Source organism: Aristolochia californica, unplaced genomic scaffold (genome assembly GCF_029961685.1).
Source record: "Aristolochia californica isolate CCGP_79_NKW_82.1479 unplaced genomic scaffold, dmAriCali1.0.hap1 SCAF_14, whole genome shotgun sequence".
NCBI lineage: Eukaryota > Viridiplantae > Streptophyta > Magnoliopsida > Piperales > Aristolochiaceae > Aristolochia > Aristolochia californica.
This window is the reverse complement of record NW_027181815.1, coordinates 24,929,962-24,944,799: the sequence shown is the minus strand read 5'-3', so window position 1 is coordinate 24,944,799 and position 14,838 is coordinate 24,929,962. Positions and strand designations below refer to the sequence as shown.

At 37.9% G+C, this 14,838-nt stretch overlaps 1 protein-coding gene across 3 annotated transcripts in view; it reads right to left on the bottom strand.

Moving 5' to 3' along the window:
* Window positions 1-738: 738 nt before the first annotated feature.
* The window catches only part of LOC137949922 (long chain base biosynthesis protein 1b-like), a 51,441-nt gene continuing 37,341 nt past the window's right edge, over window positions 739-14,838 (bottom strand). For all 3 annotated transcript variants that reach the window (XM_068796168.1, XM_068796169.1, XM_068796167.1), the window contains exons 8-13: window positions 4,165-4,339; window positions 3,890-4,030; window positions 3,710-3,805; window positions 3,365-3,506; window positions 1,208-1,335; window positions 739-1,127 (exon numbers count right to left, since the gene is read on the bottom strand). In XM_068796168.1, coding sequence (XP_068652269.1) covers window positions 951-1,127; window positions 1,208-1,335; window positions 3,365-3,506; window positions 3,710-3,805; window positions 3,890-4,030; window positions 4,165-4,339 — 859 coding nt within the window. In that variant the 3' untranslated portion in view covers window positions 739-950. The remainder of the gene's footprint in view (window positions 1,128-1,207; window positions 1,336-3,364; window positions 3,507-3,709; window positions 3,806-3,889; window positions 4,031-4,164; window positions 4,340-14,838) is intronic.

Below are 14,838 nucleotides of genomic sequence, written 5' to 3'. Positions count from 1 at the left end.
GCCGATTTCCATCACTTGCAGGTGGGATATCAATTAATTCCATGCCGATTCCACGCTTCTTCCTTGATTCATTGGTTCACATGAAACCCCTAGATAAATCCACCGATTTCCAGGTGAGTTGCTGTAAATGAACGTAGAGTGAGAAGAAGCAAGAGAAAATCTGGGAAAACGAAATTGGGGGCACAGATTTCTCCCGATTAATATATATATATTGAAATAGTGCTGAAAACTGTATTTACAAGAGAGAATTACATTAAGTGGACGAGATGTCCCGTGAGAGATTGGAGAGAGGTCCCAAACAGTGAGAGATTGGAGGTCCAAGTTTTAGCTAATTTATTAACAAAAGAATTTCCCCGATGACATGGTTCCACAAACAAGATATAACAGATACAATGTCAGAAATTGAGAGTGAAATAGGCCGATTCAATTTTATTCATTACTAAACTACATGGCTGATATTATAAAAGATTATAGCAACTGCTACAAAATTAACCTACAGTTATTTGCTGTATCCTGTTAGTGAAGCTAAAATTTTACATTTAAGAGCATATGAATTGCAGAAAGCCAGAATTGAGTTGCAATAAATTGATAACAAAGTAAATTCAATGTAGAAACATATGAGGATGAAACACAAGTACTTTTCTTTAGGGTTTGTTTGGAACCCTAGAAAAGAAAATAAAATAAGAATTTGACCATCATATAGTTTTGTTTATTTGGCGAGGAAAAACGTTTGGTAGATGAAAAAAAACAAGAAGAGAAAACCACATGTAGACAATATTCCATAAAAAAAAGTCGACAAACTACTGTATGCATATTCTTAAAAGGCTTAAAGGAATTGAAAGGGAATAAGTAGAACCAAATAATACAAATCCAAACACTGAGGTCCCTCCATTTGTTTGCAGGAAGATCCTATGGATGAACACATCTAAAACATACCTAAAGACAATATGCTACATGTGATCTGACAGCACTGAAGCTGCAACTCTTTTCAATGCCTCAGAAGCCTTAAGCAGATCAGACTCTGAATGAGCAGAAGAAACAAACATGCGGATACCAGCCGGAAGCCTGCACTTGTCTAAGACGGATTTTTTGGAAGCCACCAGGAAGACAGAATCTTCCTTCAAAACCTGCATACGAGTAAACATAAGAGAATCATGCCACTGACATGGTAGAAAGGTATTTATCCACTAAACATTGGATGTCTTACACGACAAGTAATTTCTTCAAGAAGATTCAAGTCGCTCTTGAAGGATCCAGTGGATTTCTTGAGTTGGAGGAAGATAATTGGAGAAAGTGGATTGCTTGCAATAGAGAGGCCAGGCACGTCAGTTAAACCTGCAATTTTCCTCAGTTAAGATATTAGGCAAGCAAAGGTAGATCAAGTAAGATAAATAAGTAGCTAATCATTACATCAGCTCACAAACACAGAGGCCGAGATTATCTTTTAGCTGAAAAAAAAAGTAATTTCCTTATATAAACGCCTTCTTGATGAATAATTTCATGGGGAGATGCTGGGCTTTGTTTTCGAAGGAGAATGTATTCTTCTCTCCCTTACAACTGACAATAACGTTGTGAAAAATTCAGATCAGGGCAGTTCAGAAGCCAAGCAGCTTATGCGCTAACCCAGCTCCACCAAATATAGATCTAGCTCAAGCTTCTCTGAGTCCATGTTAAGTCCAGCTCTAGGCTTTAGCTCAATCACAAAAGCTATATTCTGTAAGCTTATGGCAAATTAATGCTGTCAAATTACAAAAATCAAGCTGAGGAACAAGGCAGGAGTATTGAGTAACCCAGCTACCAGCTTATCAACTCTTAAGGAATACCCGGTTTTCAAAGTTCAAATAAAAAACCTTGAAATTTCAGGTATTATTTCCATAACTAGCAGTACTTCGTACAAGAAAAAAGTTACTAAGAAGCTATATTGTGCTCCAGCAACCAAAAAGAAAAAATTATATTAATCTTCAAAAAAAATTGGAAGTTAAGACTTTAAAACATCCAATACAGTAGTTTGTACAAGAGAAAAAGTTTAAAACTATTCTCAACAAAAGGAAAGAGAAACAATGGTGCATCAGCAACCAAAAAGAAAAATTATATTAATCTTCAAAACTTGTTAGAAGTTACAGAAGATTCACCTATTTTTAGACTTTAAAATATCCAAAGACTTGCCAAAATAAGTGACATCATCATAGTAAAATTGTCCTAAGAGTAAACATCTGACTTACAATGGAACTGTGACTTTCTATAGTGAAATCAGCTTCTGAGAAAGGATTATTTTATTTTTTTATTTTGAAAAGGTGTGTATATGCTGAGAAAGGATTCAACAACTAATTTAGATGGAAACTACTAGCAATGAACTTACTAATTTCGAAACTTCCTAAACTGAATTTAATAAAGAAGACTTATTAATCAACGACTTCCCTAAAAAAAAAAACCTCCTAATTGGATTGTAGACAAACTAGGAAACTACTAGAGTGACAATATGCTGACTAAACCTAGATAGGAAGTACTAAGGTAGAGTACTTTACTGAAATCGTGACTATCCAAAAATAAAAACAGTTGTACTTACAGTCTTCTTCTTTCTTTTTCTTCTTCCTTCTTTTATATGTCTTCCATTTTTTTAGATGACTATTTTCTTCCACAATTGAGCCATGTACTATATAACAAATTTAGATGATACAGATAAAGAATTATAAACAATTCTAAATAACAAGAGAGAAAACTTCAGAGAAAACAATAATAAATTAAAAGTTCATGAATCATTTAATGCTTTTCCTAATAACTGTTATTATTCTGTACTTTCTAAAAGAAACTATTAGTATTCTGTTAGATACCATATATTTTCTTAGTGCAGACTTTTATGAAGCTCGAAGCAGCCCAAAAAATGTCTTGAGTCAAAACACACTAATAATGTTGATCCTGAGCTGTCCAAGCTGCTGGAACTGGACCATGCAGAACTGTAGCTTCACCACTAATTTAATTACAAAATGTTTCCAACATAATATCTTAGGTTCATAATATGATGATTCCAACAGAAAAAGAAGACGAGAATATCAAGGAACTTTTTTCATTTGGATTGGTCAACAGCCAAAAATCACCTATTTTGGAACCAAGACCAATGTCAGAATGGCTAGTAAGAATACACTCACTTAACAGCATGAGTTTGAATAGATTGTTTTCTCAGTCAAACCTTCCTAAATTAACTCAACTCCAGTGAACCTAAAGTAAAAAAGTATGATTTTTGGATTACTGTTTTGCCTTCTCTCAATTCCAAAAGTATATATTCTCCTGAATACATATCAACATAGACACAAATAGACAGTTTGATGACATGCAGGAAAAGGCAAAGAGCAGATTAAAACAAAACCTTTCCACAGAATGGCAAGATTCTCCTTAAGCTTTCTGAGCAGATTTGGGTTCTCGTCCAACATATCAATGGCAGTAATTGCAGCACTAGCAAGATATGGAGGAAGTGAGGCAGAAAAGACATAGCCAGAGCTACTAAGACGCTGAAACAAAAAATTAATAGAGCTTAAATTCAACCACAAAGAAAATACTATAGACAGGAAATACGAGAAGAAGCTAATGTCAAGCAATTCGTAATAAGAAAAATGCTATCATCCATTGACCAAACTCCCCGGTAAATACTATAGCTAGTGAAATTTCAGAAATCTATGTATCAGACAGCAAAACAGAGAGATGTTAAGTAAACCTGATGGTCGACTACCCTAATGCTTCCAGTGCAAAATCCACCATCAGTAGCCAAAGCATGTCCCATAGCAGCAGTTATAATATCAATCTTGTCAACCTGCCAGAGACATATTTCCCTAGCCATTAGAAATATAAACAAATAATAACTAACCAATCAAGCAAACAGACCTGAAAGGCATACCGGCACACCATAATATTCAGAAAGACCTCTTCCAGTCTTCCCAAGCACACCAAATGAGTTACTTTCATCTAAAACAACTCGGAAGCGATACTTCTCTTTCAAATTGATGATGACATCCAATGGAGCAATTTGACCAGAATTCTGCACACCAAACACAGTGCATTCTTTAGAATGCCTGAGATTTATAATTTGATAAAACTTCAAAAATAAGTAACTACCGAATTTGAAATTACAGCAAATACTTAATGTGAAACAGAAGCAATCATAATAAATACCTGGTATACAGCTTCAACCACAATGTAGCGTCGAACCTTTTTAGCTCTTGGGTTTTGCCGTGTAACTTTCTCTAAAGTATTCTGCAGTGACTCCATATCATTGTGCTTGAAATACACGACTGTACTTCTAGAAAGATGAAGGCCGTTTTGTACTCCCCAGTGGACTCCCTCATCACTGAAGCAACAGAATCAACATCCTAAAAATCATATTGAGATCTTATGCCATTTAAGTAGCTAAACAATATCTAACATAATAATTTTTTTAAGACTGTTTCAGAAGAAAGAACAGAGACTTATTGACAGACACTTTCTCCCTTGCAGGCCTCCATAATAAGGTACATTTTTGTTTTCTTATTTTATTTGTGTCGTTCTTGTAATGACGAAAATCAAGAGGATTTCACTCTAAAGAATGAATGAAGAAAAGAGGTGAGCACAGAGGCTAGGGCTGAAGAGGAGAGAAGTGAGTTCATGGAAGTGGAGAAGAGAAGGGAAAAAAAACGAAGTTAACCCTCTCTCCCACATCAAGACCTTTTATTCTTCTTATCTCATTACAGTTACAATTGTATTACCATGACCATTATACCCTCACTTAAGAGGTGTCTCATAAACTTAAGTATAAAATACAAATAAATTACTCTACTAGACCAACACTAACTTTCTCAGACTCCCCCTCAAACTGGAGTATAAATATCAAATATTCCCAACTTCTTACAAAAATCAGCAAAAACTTTCATAAATAGAGCTTTACAGAAACTATCTCTGAACTGCTCTAAAGATCTCAAATGAGTGGAGATTAGGCTTTGCATAACTACATCTCTAAGAAAATGACAATCTACTTCAATGTTTTTGGTGCATTCATGGAAGACCGAATTACTAACAATGTAGATATCCGCTTGTTTGTCACATGCCATGGGCATTGGATCTTTAATCTAAAAGCTAAACTCTCCAAGTATAGATTTCACCCACATCATCTCACATATTTTATGAGCCATAGCTTTGTATTCAGCTTTAGCATTAGATTGGGCAACCACGTTTGCTTCTTGCTCTTCTACGATGCAAGATTTCCTCTACAAATGTATAAAAACCACTTGTAGATCTACGGTAAAGTTTTGAACTGCATAATCAGCATTAGCGGACCCAGTAACATTCACATGCCCATGCTTTTTTTTTTTTTTTAAGAAAGAGATGAATTCATTAAACCAGAAATAGAAACAAGATTAGGCAGCCTCCCCATTACAAGAGGAGCAAGGAGGGAGGTCCCCTTGCTTAGCACAACCGTCAGTAACAAAATTTGAAGATCAAGAAACATGAGACCAAATACAGGTAATATTAGGGAGAATGTCCAAAATGGAGTCGTAAACATCCCAGTGGCGCCATGGCGGGGGAGAGGGAGAGGAGAACCATCCGATGATCACTGTAGAGTCTCCCTCAATGTGGAGCGGCCCAGAGAAATGCTCACGAAAGATGATGAGGCCTCTGAGAAGGGTTTGAAGCTCAGCAACAGTGGAGTCCGCGATGCCCATGGGACCAGAATAGGACAAAAGCTAGGTATTGTCCGAGTCATGGAAGGCCCCACCATGAACGGCCAAACCAGGGTTGCCGAGGGAGCTGCCATCAAAATTCATCTTGATGTAGCCCAGATCAGGGGGTCGCCATTCCTGCATCACTGGAGACTTCAACGGGACTCCCAACTTGGCAATGGTGCTCCAATTTTCCCTGAGCAAGAGCCCACATAAAGTAGAGAACTCCTCCCTGGAGTGGAGCCAAGCAGAGATGTGGCCTATAATAGAGGAGATGACCTGGTCACAAGGGAGATGATTGGCGTTAAAGCACTAGTTGTTGCATTCAATCCAGATGCCCCAAGGGATGAAAGCAACATAGGCAAAGATGATTAGCCCGGCCTATAATAGAGGAGGTGACTCGGTCACAAGGGAGATGCTTGGCATTAAAGCACTAGTTGTTGCATTCAATCCAGATGCCCCAAGAGATGCAAGCAAAATAGGAAAAGATGATCAGCCTCCCCAATTTAGGGAGGAGGATCCAAAGAAGCAAACACCCAATCAAGAGAATGTCCTCTGGCAAGCAAAGCTAGATACCGTACCAGCTGAGGATACTCATCCAAATAGTCCATGAATAAGGGCATGCAACAAATAGGTGCCACGAGGTCTCCTTCTCAAAGCAACACAGGGGCCAAGAGGTGCACACTGTGAGATTGCCGCAACGATGAAGGTTGCACATGTCCATGTTTTTATATATCAATCCCTTGCCAGGAGCACCTTTCAAATACTTAAGAATCTGGTAGACTACCTCCAAATGAACTTTCCTTGATTTTCCATAAATTGACTCAATAGTCCAATAGAAAAGGCAATGTCTAGTTTGGCAACTATGGCATATATAATTTTCCCAACTAGCTTCTTGTAATAAGTTTTGTCCTTTAACAGTTGGTTGTCCTCGTCATGTAAGTTATGGTTTACCTCAATAGGAGTAGCCACCGGTTTGGCTCCTAGAAGGTATATTTTAGTCAATAAATCAATGAGATAATTTCTCTAGAATAACAAAATACCTGCTTTACTTCTTGCCACCTCAAATCACAAGAAGTATTTGAAGATGTTCAGGTCCTTCTTTTGAAAGTGTTGTTCAATATATTTTTTGACCTTTGAAATACCTTGACTGCCATCACCTAATATAACATTATCATTGAAATATACAATCAAAGTTATAATCCTCAAGTTCCTTCTAAGAATAAACACAGAACTATTAGAACTTGATCTTACAAATAAAAAACCATACATTATAGAGTTAAATTTGTCAAACTAAGCTCTAGGGCTTCTTTTTTTTTTTTAATGATGCTGATTTTTATTAAGACAAAAGCTCAAGAGGGCATATTACAAAGGAGGGAAGCCTTCCCAAACAATGAGAGATTGTTGGGAAGTTCCGAATTTTGCCAATTTATTAGCTAAAGAGTTGAGCCCTAGGGCTTTGTTGAAGACCATACAATGTGTTATGTAACTGACATTATGTTTTTTCTCCTGAACAAGAAATCCAGGTGGTTTTTCCATATACATTTTAGAAGATAAATCACCGTAGAGGGACGCCTTCTTGACATCCAACTAATAAACCTGCTAGCTCAAATTAACGACCGAAGATAATAGAATCCAAATAGAACTCAACATAGTCAAAGGAGAGAGTTTCAAAGTAACCAATCCCATATATTTGTGTATATCCCTTTGCCACAAGCCTTGCTTTAGCAAGGTGTTTGGTGGTGAACATCCATTTGCAACTAAAAATATCAGCTCATGGAAGTGGATTATATAGAATCCAAGTACTGCTTGAAATAAGAGAAATTGCTTCTTGCATGGCAGCTTTCCAATGAGGTTTAGCCAAACCCTCAACATGATTTCTTCAGAGAGGAATAGATAAGATAGCAAATGCAAATTTCTGGAAGTGTGGAAGAAAATTGAAGTAGAAAAATTTGGATGTAGGATGTTGAGTGCAAGACCTTACCCTTTCCTTTAGTACAATAGGTAGATAGATATTAGCGGGCAGCATGAGGCTCCTCAGATGGACCCTTATCTGGATCAAATGAAGAGAGGGATGAGCTGCTAGAGTAGTAGATCCCACAAGCCGGTCTTCTTCTATGTTGTCCAAGAAAAGTGGAGTGATTGGCTATCGGCTAAAATACTTGTCTCCATAGATTGGTAAGAAAAAAAGGGTACCGACTCAAAGAAAGTCAGATCTGCCGAGATAAATGTCTTGTGAGATTGATCAAGACATTTATACCCGTTTTGTAGATGAGAATATCCCATGAGAATGTCCCAAGAAAATGCATTTTGTAAACCGAGGTGAAAGCTTATTATGACAACATGCAAAGTTGTGAACAAAACATAGACAACCAAACACTTTAGGTGGTATAGAAAACAGAGGTCTAGAAGGAAATAACACTTTAGTTGGAATTTTATTCTTGAAAGTGGAGAGCATATAATTAATCAAATAACATGAGGTAAGAATTGCATCATCCCAAAAATGTTTAGGAACCTTCATATAAAACATCATACTTCGTGCAGTGCCAAGTAGGTGACAATATTTAAATTAGCTACCCCATTTTGTTGTGAGGTAGGCAACATCACCATTCATGCAAAATACCTAGTGTGGTACAAAAATCTGAAAAGGCTCCACTCGTGTATTCTAGAGCATTATCAGTGCATAATCACTTAATAGAGACATCAAATTGACTCTGAATTTCATTATAAAGTTGATGAAAGATAGACAATACTTCAGACCTTTGCTTCAAAAGAAAATACCCAAGTACAACGAAAAGTCATCAATGAAAGTAAGAAAATACTGAAAACCAATTTCAGAAGGTACCCTACATGGCCCCCAAATGTTTGAATGGACTAATTGAAACATAGATGAGCTACCCTACTCCTTGTTGGGAAAAACACTCCTATGGTGTTTGCCAAGCTGGCAAGATTCAAAATAATAATAGACTTGATTGATGGAACCAGCAAATGCAACTTCTCTATGGAGGGCTGCCCCAGCTGAACATGCCAATCCATTGGTGTAACTAATGTCTTGAATGCTAAAGATGAGGAATTGTCATGTGCAGCTAGAAAATACAGCCCTCCTTGCTCATGCCCTCCACCAATTAACTTTCCCATTCTCAAATCCTAAACAAAACACAGGAGAAAAAATTACAAAGCAATGTAATTGTTTAGTAAGCTAACTCAAGGAGATGGAGGATGAAGGCTGATTTTTTTATGGAGAGAGTAGGATGAAGGCTGAATTTGACCTTCTCCTATAACTTTAGATTTGAAACCCATTAGTTAGAGTAACATTTCTTAATGAAGTAGATGTTTGTAATGATGAAAAAAGACGAGAATCACCTGATATATGTGTGAAAAAACACAAGTTAATCACCCAAGAAAAAGCTGGATGAGAATAAAAAGCTGAATTACCTAACTGAGAGGACATAAACCCAATAGATTGTTGCATCATGTGTTGGAACAAAATGTCAGAGTGCAACCTCAACAATTGATTTTTCTTCGCTTGCAAGGATTTGAGTTCTTATGCCTTCAAACTCTAGTCCAAGGCCATGGAGAAATCTCATAACATAGATTTCCTCCCTTTGTCTTTCAAGTTGTGCTTCATCCAATAACAAAAGGGTTAATATTCATAATTCTTGATGAATACCCTCAAACTTACCAGCATATTCCGTAACACTTTTATCACCTCTTTGAATCATAAACCATTGTGTATAAAGATCATAAACACAGACGGTACTTCTGATTCAACGACTGCAACTCCATGGCCTCCTTAATGGACTTTACATCTTTTGCGACCACTATAGGGGTCCTCTCCACATTGAAGGGGATTCCAAGGTGGTGATTGGTTGGTGTGCTCACACTTCCGTCCCTCCATGGTGCCATTAGGATGTTTTCTTTGAGATTATGGATATTGTTTTCCACTACGACTGTATTTGGACTTACATTCCGAGATCCGACAAATTTGTAACTAATGTTCTTGCTAAGCAGGGAGCTTCCCTCCAATCCATTCTTGTTAAGGGTTTGCTCCCTTGAGTTTTTGTAATTTTTTGTTTCTTGTAATAAAATCACCCTTTCTCAAAAAATAAACACAAGACATATTATTTTCTTGTGACATTATATCCTTTAGTGAAGTCCAAATATCATAAGCAATCTTATAGTATATGCCTTGATTAATTATATTATGCTTCATCTTATTAATTAACTAATACATAACTTGATTAGTCTTGGAAAAATAATGCTCTGCATGCTCGACTTTCATTCCTTGGGGTCTTTGGATCGAGCGCAACAAAAGGTGGTTCAACGCCAAGTTAGAATCCCCAGAGAGAGTCGTTGATGGCCGTCCATACGAAAATTTTGATTTTACTAGGCGCTGAGATATTCCATGCCAAGTTTGCCTTGAGATCATGCATGTTGTAATCTTGATTTCTGATATGAGAGTGGGCAGATGCAACTATGAATTGGCCATTAATACTGGGCTTCCATGTCATTTTATCAACTGCATGCTCACGGAAAGTAATGTTGTTGAGTCTGGAGAGGAGAGAGCAAAAAGCCAAAGTTTCCTCATCATTTAATCCCCAGCGAAACGTGAGACTCTATGAGCGGTCTCTCCAAGAATTTGCCACGAGCAGGAGAGATCCCTCGCCACCCTAGAGAGCCCTGGGAAATCCTCGGAGAGGAGGCGGGGGCCGCACCATTCCTTCGACCAAAAGAGGAGGGTCTTTCCATTGCCTGTGTGAAAAGAAGTTGCATCTCTTAATACTAGGAGGAGCTTTTGAATTGATTTCCATATCGGGGATAGGAGGTGAGTGACGCCACCCCCCTCCACCAAGCACCAGAAAATTGAAGGTAGAACCTAACCATATCTCTCCATAGGTTGTTATGCTTGACGTTGAAGCTCCATATCCATTTGGGCATAAGAATATTATTAAAACCATTTGCACTAAAAGATCGACCTTTTAGAGAAGGCGCAAACGTGAATATTAAAGACAGGTAGCCAATTCCAACAAGTATCATTCATCTCCTTCGTAGGCCGGATGCCTAAACCACCCCGATTGTGGGGCATGCAAATATCCTTCCAACTCACCAAATGATATCTGAAGTTGACCTCTGATCCTCTCCAGAGAAAACACCGACGGATGGCATCAATCCTGTAGCAAACGAAGGTAGAACAGTGCATGAAGGATAATAAGTAATTTAGCAGTCCTACCAAACAGACTTGAGAAGAGTGAGTCACCCTGCAGTAGATAAAAGCTTGCCCTTCCAAGTAGCTAGTCTCTTTTCAAATTTCTCAATAAAGGGGGACCAAAGCGTCATCGAAGGCCAAGAGTCAAAAAGTGGGAGCCCCAGATATGTAACTGGCAAATTTCCCAATGAGCACCCCAAATAGTCAGCCATACCCTGAAGCACAGATGAGTCGATGTGAAAGCCTAGGAGAGTGGTTTTCTTCTAGTTAGGGGGCATTAGTGCACAATGTAAGTGCGGAGGGAAAGTGGAATACAATGAAAAGTACTTTCCCTTAGGGGGCGTTAGTGCACAATGTAAGTGCGGAGGGAAAGTGGAATAAAATGAAAAGTATTTTCCCTGGGGAAAGTGAGAGGGAATGTAAAGTACTTGTTTGGGTTAGTGAGTGCAATGGAAAGTGCAGTGTAAAGTACTTGTTTGTGTTAGTGTTTTGGAATAGAAAGTGCAGTGTAAAGTACGTGTTTGTGTTAGTGTTTTGGAATAGAAAGTGCAATGTAAAGTACTTGTTTGTGTTAGTGTGCACAATAGAAAGTGTGGTGTAAAGTGTATATAGATTATTTATTAAATAAAATATTTTGAGATATTTGACTATCAGAAAATTGAATTAATATTAGTTAATAAATAAAATATATTAAATATAATAATTAAACAAATGCTTACTTTTATATTATTAAAATTGTAATCAAATTTTAATTTTTTAATATCTAAATATGAAATAATTATACAAATATCGTACTACATAACGTACTACACAAATATCGTAATAATAAAAATAAAAATAATACAAATATAACTCAATCACCTTTTTAATATAAAAAATTATATCTGTTCATCCAAAAGTACAACAAAAAAAATATTTAGTGGCATTAAAACATAATAGTCAATAATTTTGCCACATCTGAATTGCTAAAACATCTCGATAATATGATGTTCTTGTAGATTGTACTGTAGACTCCCTCTGAGTACGTGCGACTAGAATAAATTATTAAAAATAAAGAAATAAATAAGAAATAACAAAAGTGAATATAATAAATAAATAAATTATTTTTTAATAACATAAGATATGTTTTAAGATTAAAAACCACTAATTTAATATAATAACAAAAAATTAATATAATAAATAAATATTTATTTATCAATAAAATAATATATTTTTATGTATTATTAATTAATAATATATTGTCACAAAATTTAAAACCATTGGTTTAATTAATTATAGCAATGGGATAATTAAACCAAAACAATTTATGAAATATTTAATTTAAAAATATTTTAATTATGACTATTAAATCACTAGTTGAATATAGTAATTATAAAATAAATATATTAAATAAATAAAAATAATTATTTTATAAATAAAAAATATAAATTATTATTTTTACGACAGTTTAATTTTTCCTAACTTAGGAAAAATTAAACCATCGTCTTCCTCAGCGGCGAGAGACCGGCGATGGGCCAGCGGGCAACGGCGACAGAGGCAGCGGGCCTGTGGGCAACGGCGATGGAGGCGGCGTGCCAATGGGCAAAGGCGGCGGAGGCGGCGGGCCTACGGGCAACAGCGACGGAGGCGGCGCTCCGACGGTATGCCGAGAGGGAGAAGAGAGGGAGGTCGAGCCTCTGCGACGGAGGTCGAGAGGGAGAGGAGAGGGAGGCCGAGAGAGAAGAGAAGCCGAAGGTTGCGAGAGAGAAATTTTTCTCCGAAACCTCATTCGACAGAGCTTGCTCCCCGACAGCTCGAGCTTGAGATGTATTTGAGCGATGGTAAGTGAAATCAGAGCTTGACCCCTCTGATTTCACTTACCATCGTTTTATGCCTGAAACGGGGGAAAGCAAAATACAACTGTATTCACTTTCCCCCATCACTTACGGTGCGCACTAACACGTTTCGGCCCATTTTCCCCAGCATAAGTGAAATACATTTCACTTACCTTGTGCACTAACAGGCCCTTAATGTTTTGACAAATGCCAATTCAAATAGTCCCAATACAGCACGTAGCTTCCTGATCTAATCCATAGTACCAACCCCAAAACAATTGGTATCATCTGCAAATTGAAAGATCGACACATCAAAGGTTGTGCAGTCCATCGTGGGGAGGAGCCATCCCAAGTTCTTGGCCAAATAGATCAAGGAGGATAGATATTCTACTACCACATTGAAGAGTAAATGGGAAAGGGTCCTCCCTGTCTGATTCCCCTGGATCCCTTAAAATACCCACAGACCGTCCCATTGAGAAGAACGGAGTAGCTCGCAAAGGAGATGCAGTTTTGAATCTAGAAACTCCATTTTTTCCCGAATCCCATTTTCCTCAGGAGTGTCCAAAAACTTCCAATTAACTCTGTCAAAGGTTTTCTCGAAATCAAGCTTGAGGATGAATCTAGGGAGCTTTAAAGCCTTAAAATAGTGGATGAGCTCATGACATGCCATGGCCGAATCTAATATGTTCCTTCCCTTGATAAAAAGCACTTTGGCCATGACGAATGACAATAGGGAGAACTGCCCTAAGGCGATTGGCAAGGAAGCGCGTAATCACCTTGTAGGCACTAGTGGTGAGATTGATCGGCCGGAAGTCAGATGGAAGTTCTACCCCTTCGTTTTTAGGGATGAGGGCAACAAACGAAGCTCCAATGCTCCTAAATCTGATGTCATGTTGATAGAATGTGTGAACCATAAAGGCAATGTCATCTCTTATTAGGGGCCAGCATCGGTGATAGAATTCCCCGTTGAAACCATCCAGAGGAAGACCCAAGGCTGCTTTTTCAATTTCCCTACTGGAGAACGGGAGCTCGATGAGACTAGCTGCAGCTGAAGGGATAACCTGAAAATGAACCCTTTCAAAGAAAGGGCGGACTAGCTGGCAATCAGAATATAAATCTACAAAAAAGTTCACCAGTGAGTCTGGAATAAGGGATCGATGCGAGGTAATATCACCATTGATGCTGAGTGTGGTGATGTGGTTGGTTCCTCTCTGTGCAGAGGCGACTGTGTGGAAGAATTTAGTATTGGCATCCCTATCAGCGAGCCACTTAAATCTTGCACGTTGCTTCTAGTGCACGAGCTCACTGTGAGCGAAGGACTGCATTTGCCCTTGGAGGGCATATCTCTGAATTACTTCCGAGTAAGAGAGGCTTCTAGATTCCTCCTCTAAGTCTAGAGTGGCAATCTGAGTAAGAACGGAGGCTCTCTCGGCTGAGGAAGAGGCCTTTCTCAAGAGGCCCAGGACCTTAGCAACGGCTTCAGCAGCTTGAGCTTGGCTGGGAAGGTCCAACCGCTCGGGCCAGCAACAACCATCCTCTCCCTCCTACTACTGATTACGCAGAAAAGACTATTTTATCCTAAGCTATTAAAGTAATTACCAAATGACCACTAGATTGACTCCAAACTGTAAATAGTCAATTCAGAAACTGACAAGAAAAAGAGGATGGATAATGCTGATGTGCATAAAAGTGGGGAGAAGGGCAAACTAGTAATAGAAGTAGCAAAGGCTAGGCTCACAATGCAGGAGGAGAATACGTGTAGCCTATCCCAACAAAGTTGGCACAAGGCCCTGATGATGATGCCTATGATTCATGCATTATCGAGTAACATTGATGACGCAAGCGGTGCCAAAACTCATTAACAAGTAATTCATTTATGTGAATAGAAACTTTCCTCATTAAATCATTATTTTTTTCTGAAAGACAGTTCTAACAGCATAAGGTTCACATTTAGAGTTTGTTTTACAAGGAAAATCGAGCTAGCAACTAAAAATGAAAAATTGAAGTGAAAGCTGTTCAAACCATTAACTTTGCACACCTTATCAAAGTAGAACGACTCAAACAGTGAAACCAGAGCAACATTTGCAAGCTATAACTCAAACTAACTTAAAAGATTACTCAATTTGTCCAACAG